The following is a 17,500-nucleotide window of genomic DNA, read 5'->3' as shown; positions in this document are numbered from 1 at the left end:
GTGCGTGTGATTTCTGTGCGTCACGTGTTCTCTGGCGTGTGCGTGTGATTTCTGAGCGTCACGTGTTCTCTGGCGTGTGCGTGTGATTTCTGTGTGTCACGTGTTCTCTGGTGTGTGCGTGTGATTTCTGAGCGTCACGTGTTCTCTGGCGTGTGCGTGTGATTTCTGAGCGTCACATGTTCTCTGGTGTGTGCGTGTGATTTCTGAGCGTCACATGTTCTCTGGCGTGTGCAAGTGATTTCTGTGCGTCACGTGTTCTCTGGCGTGTGCGTGTGATTTCTGAGCGTCACGTGTTCTCTGGCGTGTGCGTGTGATTTCTGTGTGTCACGTGTTCTCTGGCTTGTGCGTGTGATTTCTGTGTGTCACGTGTTCTCTGGCGTGTGCGTGTGATTTCTGTGCGTCACGTGTTCTCTGGCGTGTGCGTGTGATTTCTGAGCGTCACATGTTCTCTGGCGTGTGCGTGTGATTTCTGTGTGTCACGTGTTCTCTGGCGTGTGCGTGTGATTTCTGTGCGTCACGTGTTCTCTGGCGTGTGCGTGTGATTTCTGAGCGTCACGTGTTCTCTGGTGTGTGCGTGTGATTTCTGTGCGTCACGTGTTCTCTGGCGTGTGCGTGTGATTTCTGTGCGTCACGTGTTCTCTGGTGTGTGCGTGTGATTTCTGTGCGTCACGTGTTCTCTGGCGTGTGCGTGTGATTTCTGTGTGTCACGTGTTCTCTGGTGTGTGCGTGTGATTTCTGTGTGTCACGTGTTCTCTGGCGTGTGCGTGTGATTTCTGTGTGTCACGTGTTCTCTGGTGTGTGATTTCTGTGTGTCACGTGTTCTCTGGCGTGTGCGTGTGATTTCTGTGCGTCACGTGTTCTCTGGCGTGTGCGTGTGATTTCTGTGTGTCACGTGTTCTCTGGTGTGTGCGTGTGATTTCTGTGTGTCACGTGTTCTCTGGCGTGTGCGTGTGATTTCTGTGTGTCACGTGTTCTCTGGTGTGTGATTTCTGTGTGTCACGTGTTCTCTGGCGTGTGCGTGTGATTTCTGTGCGTCACGTGTTCTCTGGCGTGTGCGTGTGATTTCTGTGTGTCACGTGTTCTCTGGTGTGTGCGTGTGATTTCTGTGTGTCACGTGTTCTCTGGCGTGTGCGTGTGATTTCTGTGCGTCACGTGTTCTCTGGTGTGTGCGTGTGATTTCTGTGTGTCACGTGTTCTCTGGTGTGTGTGTGTGATTTCTGAGCGTCACATGTTCTCTGGCGTGTGCGTGTGATTTCTGTGCGTCACGTGTTCTCTGGCGTGTGCGTGTGATTTCTGAGCGTCACATGTTCTCTGGCGTGTGCGTGTGATTTCTGTGTGTCACGTGTTCTCTGGCGTGTGCGTGTGATTTCTGTGCGTCACGTGTTCTCTGGCGTGTGCGTGTGATTTCTGAGCGTCACGTGTTCTCTGGTGTGTGCGTGTGATTTCTGTGCGTCACATGTTCTCTGGCGTGTGCGTGTGATTTCTGTGCGTCACGTGTTCTCTGGCGTGTGCGTGTGATTTCTGTGTGTCACGTGTTCTCTGGTGTGTGCGTGTGATTTCTGTGTGTCACGTGTTCTCTGGCGTGTGCGTGTGATTTCTGTGTGTCACGTGTTCTCTGGTGTGTGATTTCTGTGTGTCACGTGTTCTCTGGCGTGTGCGTGTGATTTCTGTGCGTCACGTGTTCTCTGGCGTGTGCGTGTGATTTCTGTGTGTCACGTGTTCTCTGGTGTGTGCGTGTGATTTCTGTGTGTCACGTGTTCTCTGGCGTGTGCGTGTGATTTCTGTGCGTCACGTGTTCTCTGGTGTGTGTGTGTGATTTCTGTGTGTCACGTGTTCTCTGGTGTGTGTGTGTGATTTCTGTACGTCACGTGTTCTCTGGCGTGTGCGTGTGATTTCTGTGCGTCACGTGTTCTCTGGTGTGTGTGTGTGATTTCTGTGTGTCACTTGTTCTCTGTGTTGTGTGTGTGATTTCTGAGCGTCACATGTTCTCTGGTGTGTGCGTGTGATTTCTGTGCGTCACATGTTCTCTGGTGTGTGTGTGTGATTTCTGTGCGTCACGTGTTCTCTGGTGTGTGTGTGTGATTTCTGTGTGTCACTTGTTCTCTGGTGTGTGTGTGTGTGATTTTTGTGCGTCACGTGTTCTCTGGCGTGTGCGTGTGATTTCTGTGTGTCACGTGTTCTCTGGTGTGTGTGTGTGTGTGATTTCTGTGCGTCACGTGTTCTCTGGCGTGTGCGTGTGATTTCTGTGTGTCACGTGTTCTCTGGTGTGTGTGTGTGTGTGATTTCTGTGCGTCACGTGTTCTCTGGTGTGTGTGTGTGATTTCTGTGCGTCACGTGTTCTCTGGTGTGTGTGTGTGATTTCTGAGCCTCACGTGTTCTCTGGTGTTTGTGTGTGATTTCTGAGCCTCACGTGTTCTCTGGTGTGTGTCTGTGATTTCTGTGCGTCACGCGTCTCTGGCGTGTGCGTGTGATTTCTGTGCGTCACGTGTTCTCTGGTGTGTGCGTTTGATTTCTGAGCCTCACGTGTTCTCTGGCGTGTGCGTGTGATTTCTGTGCGTCACGTGTTCTCTGGTGTGTGCGTTTGATTTCTGTGCGTCACATGTTCTCTGGCGTGTGCGTGTGATTTCTGTGCGTCACGTGTTCTCTGGTGTGTGCGTTTGATTTCTGAGCCTCACGTGTTCTCTGGCGTGTGCGTGTGATTTCTGTGCGTCACGTGTTCTCTGGTGTGTGCGTTTGATTTCTGAGCATCACGTGTTCTCTGGTGTGTGCGTGTGATTTCTGTGCGTCACGTGTTCTCTGGTGTGTGTGTGTGATTTCTGAGCCTCACGTGTTCTCTGGTGTTTGTGTGTGATTTCTGAGCCACACGTGTTCTCTGGTGTGTGTGTGTGATTTCTGTGCGTCACGTGTTCTCTGGCGTGTGCGTTTGATTTCTGAGCCTCACGTGTTCTCTGGTGTGTGCGTGTGATTTCTGAGCGTCACATGTTCTCTGGTGTGTGCGTGTGATTTCTGTGCGTCACATGTTCTCTGGTGTGTGCGTGTGATTTCTGAGCCTCACGTGTTCTCTGGTGTGTGCGTGTGATTTCTGAGCGTCACATGTTCTCTGGTGTGTGCGTGTGATTTCTGTGCGTCACGTGTTCTCTGGTGTGTGCGTTTGATTTCTGAGCCTCACGTGTTCTCTGGTGTGTGCGTGTGATTTCTGAGCGTCACATGTTCTCTGGTGTGTGCGTGTGATTTCTGTGCGTCACGTGTTCTCTGGTGTGTGCGTTTGATTTCTGAGCCTCACGTGTTCTCTGGTGTGTGCGTGTGATTTCTGAGCGTCACATGTTCTCTGGTGTGTGCGTGTGATTTCTGTGCGTCACATGTTCTCTGGTGTGTGCGTGTGATTTCTGTGCGTCACATGTTCTCTGGCGTGTGCGTGTGATTTCTGTGCGTCACGTGTTCTCTGGTGTGTGTGTGTGATTTCTGAGCCTCACGTGTTCTCCGGTGTTTGTGTGTGATTTCTGAGCCTCACATGTTCTCTGGCATGTGCGTGTGATTTCTGAGCGTCACGTGTTCTCTGGTGTGTGCGTGTGATTTCTGTGCGTCACATGTTCTCTGGCGTGTGCGTGTGATTTCTGTGCGTCACATGTTCTCTGGCGTGTGCGTGTGATTTCTGAGCATCACATGTTCTCTGGCGTGTGCATGTGATTTCTGTGCGTCACATGTTCTCTGGTGTGTGCGTGTGATTTCTGAGCATCACGTGTTCTCTGGCGTGTGCGTTTGATTTCTGAGCGTCACATGTTCTCTGGTGTGTGCGTGTGATTTCTGAGCATCACGTGTTCTCTGGCGTGTGCGTGTGATTTCTGAGCGTCACATGTTCTCTGGTGTGTGCGTGTGATTTCTGTGCGTCACATGTTCTCTGGCGTGTGCGTGTGATTTCTGTGCGTCACATGTTCTCTGGTGTGTGCGTGTGATTTCTGAGCGTCACATGTTCTCTGGCGTGTGCGTGTAATTTCTGAGCATCACGTGTTCTCTGGCGTGTGCGTGTGATTTCTGAGCGTCACATGTTCTCTGGTGTGTGCGTGTGATTTCTGTGCGTCACATGTTCTCTGGCGTGTGCGTGTGATTTCTGTGCGTCACATGTTCTCTGGTGTGTGCGTGTGATTTCTGAGCGTCACATGTTCTCTGGCGTGTGCGTGTAATTTCTGAGCATCACGTGTTCTCTGGCGTGTGCGTGTGATTTCTGAGCGTCACGTGTTCTCTGGGTTGTGCGTGTGATTTCTGAGCGTCACGTGTTCTCTGGCGTGTGCGTGTGATTTCTGTGCGTCACGTGTTCTCTGGCGTGTGTGCGTGTGATTTCTGTGCGTAACGTGTTCTCTGGAGTGTGCGTGTGATTTCTGTGCGTCACGTGTTCTCTGGTGTGTGTGCGTGTGATTTCTGAGCGTCACATGTTCTCTGGTGTGTGCGTGTGATTTCTGTGCGTCACATGTTCTCTGGCGTGTGCGTGTGATGTCTGAGCGTCACGTGTTCTCTGGTGTGTGTGCGTGTGATTTCTGTGCGTAACGTGTTCTCTGGAGTGTGCGTGTGATTTCTGTGCGTCACGTGTTCTCTGGTGTGTGTGCGTGTGATTTCTGAGCGTCACATGTTCTCTGGTGTGTGCGTGTGATTTCTGTGCGTCACATGTTCTCTGGTGTGTGCGTGTGATGTCTGAGCGTCACATGTTCTCTGGTGTGTGTGCGTGTGATTTCTGTGCGTCACGTGTTCTCTGGAGTGTGCGTGTGATTTCTGAGCCTCACGTGTTCTCTGGGTTGTGCGTGTGATTTCTGAGCGTCACGTGTTCTCTGGTGTGTGCGTGTGATTTCTGTGCGTCACATGTTCTCTGGTGTGTGTGCGTGTGATTTCTGAGCGTCACATGTTCTCTGGTGTGTGCGTGTGATTTCTGTGCGTCACATGTTCTCTGGCGTGTGCGTGTGATGTCTGAGCGTCACGTGTTCTCTGGTGTGTGTGCGTGTGATTTCTGTGCGTCACGTGTTCTCTGGAGTGTGCGTGTGATTTCTGAGCCTCACGTGTTCTCTGGGTTGTGCGTGTGATTTCTGAGCGTCACGTGTTCTCTGGTGTGTGCGTGTGATTTCTGTGCGTCACATGTTCTCTGGTGTGTGCGTGTGATTTCTGTGCGTCACATGTTCTCTGGCGTGTGCGTGTGATTTCTGAGCGTCACATGTTCTCTGGCGTGTGCGTGTGATTTCTGAGCGTCACGTGTTCTCTGGCGTGTGCGTGTGATTTCTGAGCGTCACATGTTCTCTGGCGTGTGCGTGTGATTTCTGAGCGTCACGTGTTCTCTGGTGTGTGCGTGTGATTTCTGAGCGTCACGTGTTCTCTGGCGTGTGCGTGTGATTTCTGAGCGTCACATGTTCTCTGGCGTGTGCGTGTGATTTCTGTGCGTCACATGTTCTCTGGTGTGTGCGTGTGATTTCTGTGCGTCACGTGTTCTCTGGTGTGTGCGTGTGATTTCTGTGCGTCACGTGTTCTCTGGTGTGTGCGTGTGATTTCTGTGCGTCACATGTTCTCTGGCGTGTGCGTGTGATTTCTGTGCGTCACATGTTCTCTGGTGTGTGCGTGTGATTTCTGTGCGTCACATGTTCTCTGGTGTGTGCGTGTGATTTCTGTGCGTCACGTGTTCTCTGGTGTGTGCGTGTGATTTCTGTGTGTCACGTGTTCTCTGGTGTGTGCGTGTGATTTCTGTGCGTCACGTGTTCTCTGGCGTGTGCGTGTGATTTCTGAGCGTCACGTGTTCTCTGGTGTGTGCGTGTGATTTCTGTGCGTCACGTGTTCTCTGGTGTGTGCGTGTGATTTCTGTGCGTCACATGTTCTCTGGTGTGTGCGTGTGATTTCTGTGGGTCACGTGTTCTCTGGTGTGTGCGTGTGATTTCTGAGCGTCACGTGTTCTCTGGTGTGTGCGTGTGATTTCTGAGCGTCACGTGTTCTCTGGTGTGTGCGTGTGATTTCTGTGCGTCACATGTTCTCTGGTGTGTGCGTGTGATTTCTGTGCGTCACGTGTTCTCTGGTGTGTGCGTGTGATTTCTGTGCGTCACGTGTTCTCTGGCGTGTGCGTGTGATTTCTGAGCGTCACGTGTTCTCTGGTGTGTGCGTGTGATTTCTGTGCGTCACATGTTCTCTTGCGTGTGCGTGTGATTTCTGTGCGTCACGTGTTCTCTGGTGTTTGTGTGTGATTTCTGTGCGTCACGTGTTCTCTGGCGTGTGCGTGTGATTTCTGAGCCTCACATGTTCTCTGGCGTGTGCGTGTGATTTCTGTGCGTCACGTGTTCTCTGGTGTGTGTGTGTGTGATTTCTGTGCGTCACGTGTTCTCTGGTGTGTGTGTGTGATTTCTGTGCGTCACGTGTTCTCTGGCGTGTGTGTGTGATTTCTGAGCCTCACATGTTCTCTGGCGTGTGCGTGTGATTTCTGTGCGTCACGTGTTCTCTGGCGTGTGTGTGTGATTTCTGTGCGTCACGTGTTCTCTGGCGTGTGCGTGTGATTTCTGAGCCTCACGTGTTCTCTGGCGTGTGCGTGTGATTTCTGAGCGTCACATGTTCTCTGGTGTGTGTGTGTGATTTCTGAGCCTCACGTGTTCTCTGGCGTGTGCGTGTGATTTCTGAGCGTCACATGTTCTCTGGTGTGTGCGTGTGATTTCTGTGAGTCACATGTTCTCTGGTGTGTGCGTGTGATTTCTGAGCCTCACGTGTTCTCTGGCGTGTGCGTGTGATTTCTGTGTGTCACGTGTTCTCTGGTGTGTGCGTGTGATTTCTGAGCGTCACATGTTCTCTGGTGTGTGTGTGTGATTTCTGTGCGTCACGTGTTCTCTGGTGTGTGTGTGTGATTTCTGAGCGTCACATGTTCTCTGGCGTGTGCGTGTGATTTCTGTGTGTCACGTGTTCTCTGGTGTGTGATTTCTGTGTGTCACGTGTTCTCTGGCGTGTGCGTGTGATTTCTGTGCGTCACGTGTTCTCTGGTGTGTGCGTGTGATTTCTGAGCGTCACATGTTCTCTGGCGTGTGCGTGTGATTTCTGTGCGTCACGTGTTCTCTGGTGTGTGTGTGTGATTTCTGTGCGTCACGTGTTCTCTGGTGTGTGTGTGTGATTTCTGTGCGTCACGTGTTCTCTGGCGTGTGTGTGTGATTTCTGAGCCTCACATGTTCTCTGGCGTGCGTGTGATTTCTGTGCGTCACGTGTTCTCTGGTGTGTGTGTGTGATTTCTGTGCGTCACGTGTTCTCTGGCGTGTGCGTGTGATTTCTGAGCCTCACGTGTTCTCTGGCGTGTGCGTGTGATTTCTGTGCGTCACATGTTCTCTGGCGTGTGTGTGTGATTTCTGTGCGTCACATGTTCTCTGGTGTGTGCGTGTGATTTCTGTGCGTCACATGTTCTCTTGCGTGTGCGTGTGATTTCTGAGCGTCACATGTTCTCTGGCGTGTGCGTGTGATTTCTGTGCGTCACATGTTCTCTTGCGTGTGCGTGTGATTTCTGAGCCTCACGGGTTCTCTGGCGTGTGCGTGTGATTTCTGAGCGTCACATGTTTTCTGGCGTGTGCGTGTGATTTCTGAGCGTCACGTGTTCTCTGGCGTGTGCGTGTGATTTCTGTGCGTCACATGTTCTCTGGCGTGTGCGTGTGATTTCTGAGCGTCACATGTTCTCTGGCGTGTGCGTGTGATTTCTGTGCGTCACATGTTCTCTGGCGTGTGCGTGTGATTTCTGAGCGTCACATGTTCTCTGGCGTGTGCGTGTGATTTCTGTGCGTCACATGTTCTCTGGCGTGTGCGTGTGATTTCTGAGCGTCACATGTTCTCTGGCGTGTGTGTGTGATTTCTGAGCGTCACGGTTTCTCTGGTGTGTGCGTGTGATTTCTGTGCGTCACATGTTCTCTGGCGTGTGCGTGTGATTTCTGAGCGTCACATGTTCTCTGGCGTGTGTGTGTGATTTCTGAGCGTCACGTGTTCTCTGGTGTGTGCGTGTGATTTCTGAGCGTCACGTGTTCTCTGGTGTGTGCGTGTGATTTCTGAGCGTCACGTGTTCTCTGGCGTGTGCGTGTGATTTCTGAGCCTCACATGTTCTCTGGTGTGTGCGTGTGATTTCTGTGCGTCACATGTTCTCTGGCGTGTGCGTGTGATTTCTGAGCCTCACATGTTCTCTGGCGTGTGCGTGTGATTTCTGTGCGTCACATGTTCTCTGGTGTGTGCGTGTGATTTCTGAGCGTCACATGTTCTCTGGCGTGTGCGTGTGATTTCTGAGCGTCACGTGTTCTCTGGCGTGTGCGTGTGATTTCTGAGCGTCACATGTTCTCTGGCGTGTGCGTGTGATTTCTGAGCGTCACATGTTCTCTGGTGTGTGCGTGTGATTTCTGTGTGTCACGTGTTCTCTGGCGTGTGCGTGTGATTTCTGTGCGTCACGTGTTCTCTGGCGTGTGCGTGTGATTTCTGAGCCTCACATGTTCTCTGGCGTGTGCGTGTGATTTCTGTGCGTCACATGTTCTCTGGTGTGTGCGTGTGATTTCTGAGCGTCACATGTTCTCTGGCGTGTGCGTGTGATTTCTGAGCGTCACGTGTTCTCTGGCGTGTGCGTGTGATTTCTGAGCGTCACATGTTCTCTGGTGTGTGCGTGTGATTTCTGAGCGTCACGTGTTCTCTGGCGTGTGCGTGTGATTTCTGAGCGTCACATGTTCTCTGGTGTGTGCGTGTGATTTCTGTGCGTCACATGTTCTCTGGTGTGTGTGTGTGATTTCTGTGCGTCACATGTTCTTTGGTGTGTGCGTGTGATTTCTGAGCGTCACGTGTTCTCTGGTGTGTGTGTGTGATTTCTGAGCGTCACATGTTCTCTGGTGTGTGCGTGTGATTTCTGAGCGTCACGTGTTCTCTGGCGTGTGCGTGTGATTTCTGAGCGTCACATGTTCTCTGGCGTGTGCGTGTGATTTCTGAGCGTCACGTGTTCTCTGGCGTGTGCGTGTGATTTCTGAGCGTCACATGTTCTCTGGTGTGTGCGTGTGATTTCTGAGCGTCACGTGTTCTCTGGCGTGTGCGTGTGATTTCTGAGCGTCACATGTTCTCTGGTGTGTGCGTGTGATTTCTGTGCGTCACATGTTCTCTGGTGTGTGCGTGTGATTTCTGAGCGTCACGTGTTCTCTGGCGTGTGCGTGTGATTTCTGAGCCTCACATGTTCTCTGGCGTGTGCGTGTGATTTCTGTGCGTCACATGTTCTCTGGCGTGTGCGTGTGATTTCTGAGCGTCACATGTTCTCTGGCGTGTGCGTGTGATTTCTGAGCGTCACATGTTCTCTGCCGTGTGCAGGTCAGTAAGGTGAGTCTGGTGGATCTGGCGGGCAGCGAGCGAGCGGATTCATCTGGAGCTAAAGGCCTGAGACTGAAGGTACGGCACTGTTGCTTCCATCCATAATGAAGAGGCAGCATCTCCTTCACTCTTTCACACACACTCTGTCTGTTCCTCAGGAAGGCGCTAATATTAATAAATCTCTCACCACTCTGGGGAAGGTCATCTCCGCTCTGGCTGAAAATGTGAGTTAATTCATAAAATGATTAATCTGTCATCATGTACTGCTGCAGACCCATATACTAAATGCATGGGAAAGACAGAACTGCTCCATCTTTAGCAGAATGTCCACGCTGCTGTTTCTAAAGACAATGAAAGTATGTGGGATTCAAACCGTCTCTATGACTGAATACTTGACTTTATGCTTCTGTTTTCTGAGGTGATGTGGTCATGTGGACAGCGCACAGGTCATGTGGACAAACTGTCATGATGCTTTTGTTTTGTCATTCATTGTCATTATGTGGCAAAGAGCAGCGTGGGCTTTCTGCTGAACGTCTCCTTGATGTTGTACAGAAGAAAGAAACTCGTACAGGCTTGTAATGGGATGAATGTCCTGTCATAGAGAAGCTACTGATGTATTTATGCCCCAGACTGTTAAATGACTGTTTGTTTATATGTGACAAACAGCAAACCAGCAAAAGAAAGAAAAGTGAGTTCATTCCGTACAGAGACTCAGTGCTCACCTGGATCTTGAAGGAGAACCTGGGTAAGACACACACGCACACACACACTAACACACACACTAACCCGACCCCTAAACCTACCAATCACACAAAACTTTCTGCATTTTTACATTTTCCAAAAATATAATTTAGTGTGTTAATTAACCCATTTCCCTCGTGGGGACCCACAATGTAATATAAACCCATAAACACACACACACTCACAAACACACAGAAACAGTACTGTTTATGAAACACGCGTGTGTGTGTTTCAGGTGGTAATTCTCGTACCGCTATGATTGCTGCTCTCAGTCCCGCAGATATTAACTATGAGGAAACACTCAGCACACTCAGGTACATCAATCCATCAATCAGCCAATCAATCAATGGATGAACCATCTATCCCTGTGACTGTCACAGCTTGTGTGTGTGTGTGTGTGTGTGTAGATACGCTGACCGTGCAAAGCAGATCCGCTGTAATGCTGTAATTAACGAGGATCCAAACGCTCGTCTGATCCGAGAACTGAAGGAAGAAGTGAACAGACTCAGAGACCTCCTGCTGTCACAAGGGCTGAGCCGACTGGTCACCGCTCCAGGTACACACACACACACACACACACACACACACATACACTAAACTTAATTTAGTTTATTTATCTGTATTTAGTCAGAAGTTCAGATTGGATCGTAACATTGAAAATATGACATTCTGTTTGTCTTTTAGCTGCTGAAGTCAATAATAACCGTGTTGACGTCACTCTTATGCCTGCTGATCCCGCCTCTAATGGAGCCCCGCCCACATCTGAGCCTGTCACCGGAGAAGGCCCCGCCCCCGAGAGTGACTCCGCCCCGCTGGATGGCCACGCCCAATTAGAAGAGTTTCAGGGCGAGATGATAACCAATGAGGAAGCAGTGGAGAGACTGAAGGTATGAGAGGGCGGGGTTATGATGGTGGGCAGGGTTCGAATTATGATTTAATCTTTGTGGGGGTCTCTTTAAAAAAAGGAAAAAAAAGAGTAGCCTATGAGCAGGCGTGGTGTGTGGGATAAATAAATGGCTTAACACTACACTTCATTCTTTTGAGTTCAACGTTTATTAATACAGGAGTAGAGAAACGAAAATAATAAACCACCTTATATCACCCTGTTGCTAGGCTATGACTTTGTTGTCCTCATGGCAAAGAATGGGCTCTTCAAAGTGTTATCCTTTGGTATTTAATTCACTTTTACTTTACAACAAGCAGCAACCGAGGTATAACATGACCAAAAATACGCCCATGCATGGTGAAATATTGTGAAAAGTCAGAAAGGAGGATAATTCCACTTAACACTTACTGTCAAGAACAGGGCAGGATCATACAAACCAAATTTTAGAACATCTTCCCCTAGACTAATCTCATTCGGTAAAATCCTTATCATGTATTGTAAGATAATTTAATTTGTATTTTTCGTAGCCCATCATATAGCCTATTGTGTTTCCCACAGTATATTTGTGGGGGGAGTTCGGTAGGCTACCTCTAGGGCAGCGGTTCCCAAACTTTTTTTCCTGCGCACCCCCTTCTATGTCCCAACCGGGTTGGCGCACCCCCAATCCCCATTTCAAAAAAAAAAATGCAACAAAGCTTTGTTTTATCGCCCTATAAAGACTCGTGTTTAATCATGCGCTAATAACCAGAACACGCATGACAGTAACAACATCAACAAAGTTTCAATATAATGCAACAAAGCTACGCACAAGCTTCCACTTTTAACCCTTTCACACGTAAGTTTAATATATTTTAACTGACCCCCCAGCGTGAGGTTTTCAAGGCGACCTGTCACTTTAATGTTTCCATGGTGACGCGTCATTCCTTGTCACGTGACACAGCGCAACCACAACACAGCGCTGAATGAATGATGATCTGCTTTTATGTCATTTTTCCTTTTTTATCAAAAATATTCACAAATGTATTAGCTATAGCATGAAACACTGATATTCCGATTGTCAAATATGTGCAAGTGGATGTGTTTTATTGTTCAAACACCTTCATAACGATCGTTAGTTTGTGCCACAGTTCAGAGAATCGGATCTGTTGGATTTACAACACGTGACGTCAATTCCTCCACTTCTCACGAAATACATGAAAGTAAGAGGCCGGTGAACTGGGAGAAGAATAGGGTCAAATGTGAAGCTACGTATACAATGTGTATCTGATATGAATAAAACGTGTCGTCTTATTATAATGAAAAGGATTAATATTGCCGCTTCCATAGAAATCAGCAAAATCAAAATCATTGTTTTGGAAGTAACATTACTTATGTGTATTTAAATGTCTGAAACCTAAAATAAACATTATGTGGTTGAAAACACTCAATGGTTGTGATATGGCAGCACTGGCTCAGCGCCAGCCAACACACGAAAGCACATGTGTCACGTTACCGGCTGCAGTGCAGAGCAGTGCGTAGAAGACAGCAGCTGTTTTCAACGTTTCTATCAAAAACTCATAAATTATAGTTTTTTTATTTAAAATAAAAGCGATTACAAAGGAAATGTTTACTGTTCATGGTTTTTATTTTATTGTATGGAAAAATCCCACTTAACAGACCGCCATTACATTTTTCCTCTCGCGCACCCCCTGGTGGCAGCTCGCGTACCACACTTTGGGAATCCCTGCTCTAGGGGGGTCTGGGGGCATGTCCCCCCAGGAAGAAAATTTAGTACATTTTAAAGTTAAATTCATTAATCTGGTGCACTTTGAGTCACCCGAATCCGCTGTTAAAAATCCAACCCCCCAAACATATGATATTCTTTGATTTAGATCTGAATCTGATCGTCACATTACAATTATTCAAATTCTCAATGTTAAGCATGATAATATGGTAAAATATCACACTGAAGTAGGCTGATTTAAAATTAAGATTTATTTAAATTAAAAGTTCTTATTTGGGCAAAATTACATTTCCTTAATAGCCTAAACAGAGGCTTTTTACTCCCTTCAAAGTTAAATTGTCAATGTTTCATTACATCACTGTTGGCAAACACTTTTTTACCTTTATAATAGGGCATTTTTCCCTCTAATTTTATGTATGCTCCATCTTTCATTTAAAATATTCCTTAATTTGATCAATACATTAAATCAGAATAATAAGACAGTAGGCAGTTACAAATCAAATCAAATAATTTACATTGAAAAATTACAACTGTATTAAATGCGCTGATATGTTTTCCTTGATTGGTTTTCTCTAAAGAGAATTACGTTGTTGAAAACGAAAGTAAAAGAGTGTTTTACCATTCGAGAGTTCCGTGTCTTTATTCAAACCAACACATTATAATGATTTATCTGTCATCCACCCTCAAAAATGTAATGTTTTTATTATTTGGCTCGCCCGACCCGCGGATTATGATCCGCGCAGCTTATCGGCCAACTATAGGCTACGGTTTGAGAATGGGCACCGGCCGGGAACCCGCAACAGAACCGCCGCGGTGGGAAAAGTGTGTCTGCATGTGACGTCGAGAGCCGGAGGCGGCCGCCTCGTACTTCTATATGCAGGAAAAGCCCTGAAAGGAGTTCGCTAAAATATTGGTGGGGACAATTTTGTCATCTTAAAATACTGATTGGGACTAGTATATGGGATGATTTTAGTATCAAAATGATTAACACGTGCAAGCACACTTATCAATGAACTTGATACATGTTGCAGAAATGTTTTATCCATGCCTTTCAACTTGTGTGTGCAAAATTCAAAATTGAATGAATGTGAAGCAATTTGTACAAATAGAGACATTTTTGTGAATACAAATGTTTTCCTTTGTATTAGTGTATCATAATTTGCACATGCAACACAGAAGACGTGCATGTGTGGATCAGGTGACGCGCGTGCATTCATTGACTCGATTCATTGAGTCGATCCTATTTGATTCATTTGGATTTTGAGACTTTCATTTCGCGGGTTTCGCCTTGCACGATCCACACACAGCTGTCTGAGAAAAGCTGCTACCACTAGATGGCAGTATTCTGCTAAAACAGACAACGGCAGCATAATCAAGCGTTCTTCCGCATTTAAGACGCTTAATGAGAGTGATATTGAAGCACCAAATTTAGTACACAATAATATAGGCCTACCCTATTAATAAAGCATACTTTATAGAGGCAAACATTACGTCAGATTATGAACAACACCCATAGAAAACCATTATAAAACGCTTAACGTGCAATCGCGCGTTGCATGTTCAGTAAGGTGTATTGGCTACTGAGTTTAAATATCACCGTCTTACTGCATTGACGTTAAGCTTTTTCTTTATAATATGCTCTATGGGAGGAAAACTATATAGCCTACAGACAAGAGACTATGAACGCAACGCATGCACGGCGTTTCAAGTTAATACAATTTTCCTTCCTGTTAAAAAAAGGTGAAATTTCGCAGTTGCGTTCATATTATATGCTTATTTTTATCTGACTACACATTGTGTACATAGTATACAAGCAGGAATTTGAAAATGTCTGTTTTTAAATATTAAAGACGATTTTCGCAGTACATTTGTTTTCCCTTGACCCTTAAGCCATAGGCTATAGTCTTACTATAGCACGATGAGTTTTAACAATATGCAACCATTGTATATCGACATGAAATATTAATTGAAAATCAACTGGCGTAGCGGCCTGTAGCTGCATATTTCTACACGAGAATGCTTTGACGCGCTAACCACAGCTCATGATGCACAAGGGAACGTCTGCCAATTCCACTAACTGCGTTAAAACCACTGATCTATAATGTCATTCTATGTAGATCAGTGGTTAAAACGTATAATTTGTTTTAATTCAAATTACTTTTTAAATTTATTAACAGACATTTTCAAATTCCAAAGCTCGTAGAAGGTTTCTGTAAGACTGACTTACAAGTAAAATTTGGACAATACTTCCCTTCATGTAGCCTGTATTCTGCAGAAAAATACTGTAATTCACCAAAAGGGTTTTTTCATGTTCAAAATGGTTGTAGTATGTTCAGTGACTAGACTGGCTTACTACAGGTGAAATTGCCCCAATAACTCCCTTCATGTAGCCTATTTAGTAAACAATTATTATTTTATAAAAAAAATTACTGTAATTAACCAAACGTCTCTCAAACGTCTCTGCTCTTTGCGGATGATGTTGTCGTGTTGGCCCCCTCACACCAGGACCTTCAGCGTGCACTGGGACGGTTTGCAGCCGAGTGTGAAGCGGCTGGGATGAGAATCAGCGCCTCCAAATCCGAGGCCATGGTCCTCAGTCGGAAAAGGGCGGCTTGCTCACTTCAGGTTGGTGGAGAGATCCTTCCTCAAGTGGAGGAGTTTAAGTATCTTGGGGTTTTGTTCACGAGTGAGGGAAGGATGGAACGGGCGATTGACAGACGGATCGGTGCAGCTTCTGCAGTAATGCGGTCGATGTACCAGTCTGTCATGGTGAAGAAGGAGCTGAGCCGTAAGGCAAAGCTCTCGATTTACCGGTCAATCTACGTTCCTACTCTCACCTATGGTCATGAGCTGTGGGTCATGACTGAAAGGACAAGATCCCGGATACAGGCGGCCGAAATGAGCTTTCTCCGCAGGGTGGCGGGGCGATCCCTTAGAGATAGGGTGTGGAGCTCGGTCACTCGGGAGGAGCTCAGAGTAGAGCCGCTGCTCCTCCACATCGAGAGGGCCAGCTGAGGTGGCTCGGGCATCTGTTTCGGATGCCTCCTGGACGCCTTCCCGGGGAGGTGTTCCGGGCACGTCCCACTGGGAGGAGACCCCGGGGAAGACCTAGGACACGCTGGAGAGACTATGTCTCCCGGCTGGCCTGGGAACGCCTCGGTGTCCCCCCGGAAGAGCTGGAGGAAGTGTCCAGGGAGAGGGAAGTCTGGGCATCTCTGCTTAGACTGCTGCCCCCGCGACCCGGCCCCGGATAAGCGGAAGAAGATGGATGGATGGATAACCAAACGGGTTTTTGGTGACTTACTACAAGTGAATAATGTAAAATTTCACCTGACTTGTCACTAGGAACGTACTACAACCTTTTGAACATGAATAGAAAAACAATTTACAGTAAATTAAACAATAGGCTACTGTTCAATCGAGATATTGGCTGGACATAGTTGTGGCAATGAAGAAAATCTGTGCCGCGAGTCACATAATTGATTGTTTACTTTCACTGTCACGTTACGCAAAATGGGAGGAGTATGTCAAACAAATTAACGTTAATCACGGAAGGAAATTGAATATAAGGAAGTGTGTCGTACCTGGGAAAGGCGTCACCCGTTTGTGCATTGAGAAGTTTAGTGAAATCGTGACGGATCGTTGGGGAGAGACGGCCGCTTGTCGATCTGTTGTTTCCTGTGGTTGAAGTCTGGTGCGTCGCGAAAGTCGGTGCATTCCCAGACAAACAATGATGGAGCTGTTTTAAAGACAAGCCAAAGCTGCTGTATCCGCCTATCCTAGTGTCGAAGAGGACACTCGATACTCACTACACCTGTTTCTTGCCTGCAAATGTGTGACGCGTTGTGACGCGATGGGACGCGTGGATGTTGCGTTGATGTTGCGTTGAAGTGAAGACGTGGGAAGTTTTGCACGGATTTAAAGAAACGTCAGAGATGAGATATACCGTGGAACTTTTTGTGTGTTATTAGTATTATTATGAATAAATATCCTTTGTGAAATGATTTTTCTTTTTTGATTATTACTATAGTTTTTTTTGTGTGTAACAGGTGGTTATTTTTTGGCTATCCTGGGTTCATTTAAATTTTGACAGGTTTTATCCTGTCTGGCGCCCGAACTTTTCTTTAAAGTCATTTATTTGTATTAGGGCGGCCACCACCGTTACATAGTACAGTAACAGTAGGCTAAGTCAGTCTGCCCACTAGACTTCCAAGGTTATAATATAACCTTGGAAATATGTTCATTTGAATGAATGACTGGACGTTTATATTTTTTTGACTGTGAGTGGAGTTTGCAGATGGTCCCTTTATAAAATATCAAACCTAAAACTTACTTCACTGCACTCTCGGACCGGTTGCTCTCCCATTCACATGCAAAGTTAAACGCAACTGCAGAATTTTTATTTCATGTTAAGCTTTTTCTTTTTAACAGGCTCGGGAAGGAAATGTTATTAACTTGAAACGCCGTGCGTTGCGTTCATGTAGTCTCTTGTCTGTAGGCTATATAGTTTTCCTCCCATAGAGCATATTATAAAGAAAAAGCTTAACGTCAATGCAGTAAGACGGTGATATTTAAACTCAGTAGCCAATACACCTTACTGAACATGCAACGCGCGATTGCACGTTAAGCGTTTTATAATGGTTTTCTATGGGTGTTGTTCATAATCTGACGTAATGTTTGCCTCTATAAAGTATGCTTTATTAATAGGGTAGGCCTATATTATTGTGTACTAAATTTGGTGCTTCAATATCACTCTCATTAAGCGTCTTAAATGCGGAAGAACGCTTGATTATGCTGCCGTTGTCTGTTTTAGCAGAATACTGCCATCTAGTGGT

At 46.9% G+C, this 17,500-nt stretch overlaps 1 protein-coding gene across 2 annotated transcripts in view; it reads left to right on the top strand.

Moving 5' to 3' along the window:
* Nucleotides 1-17,500, top strand: part of si:ch73-375g18.1 (kinesin-like protein KIF1C) — a 48,716-nt gene that overhangs the window by 17,344 nt on the left and 13,872 nt on the right. For both annotated transcript variants that reach the window (XM_056271858.1, XM_056271859.1), the window contains exons 9-14: nt 9,316-9,393; nt 9,474-9,539; nt 9,982-10,060; nt 10,292-10,370; nt 10,464-10,612; nt 10,741-10,943. In XM_056271858.1, the coding sequence (XP_056127833.1) occupies nt 9,316-9,393; nt 9,474-9,539; nt 9,982-10,060; nt 10,292-10,370; nt 10,464-10,612; nt 10,741-10,943 (654 nt within the window). The remainder of the gene's footprint in view (nt 1-9,315; nt 9,394-9,473; nt 9,540-9,981; nt 10,061-10,291; nt 10,371-10,463; nt 10,613-10,740; nt 10,944-17,500) is intronic.

This window comes from Rhinichthys klamathensis, unplaced genomic scaffold, assembly GCF_029890125.1.
Source record: "Rhinichthys klamathensis goyatoka isolate OS25496 unplaced genomic scaffold, OSU_Roscu_1.1 h1tg000326l_1, whole genome shotgun sequence".
Lineage (NCBI taxonomy): Eukaryota > Metazoa > Chordata > Actinopteri > Cypriniformes > Leuciscidae > Rhinichthys > Rhinichthys klamathensis.
This window is presented reverse-complemented; position numbering and strand designations above follow the sequence as displayed.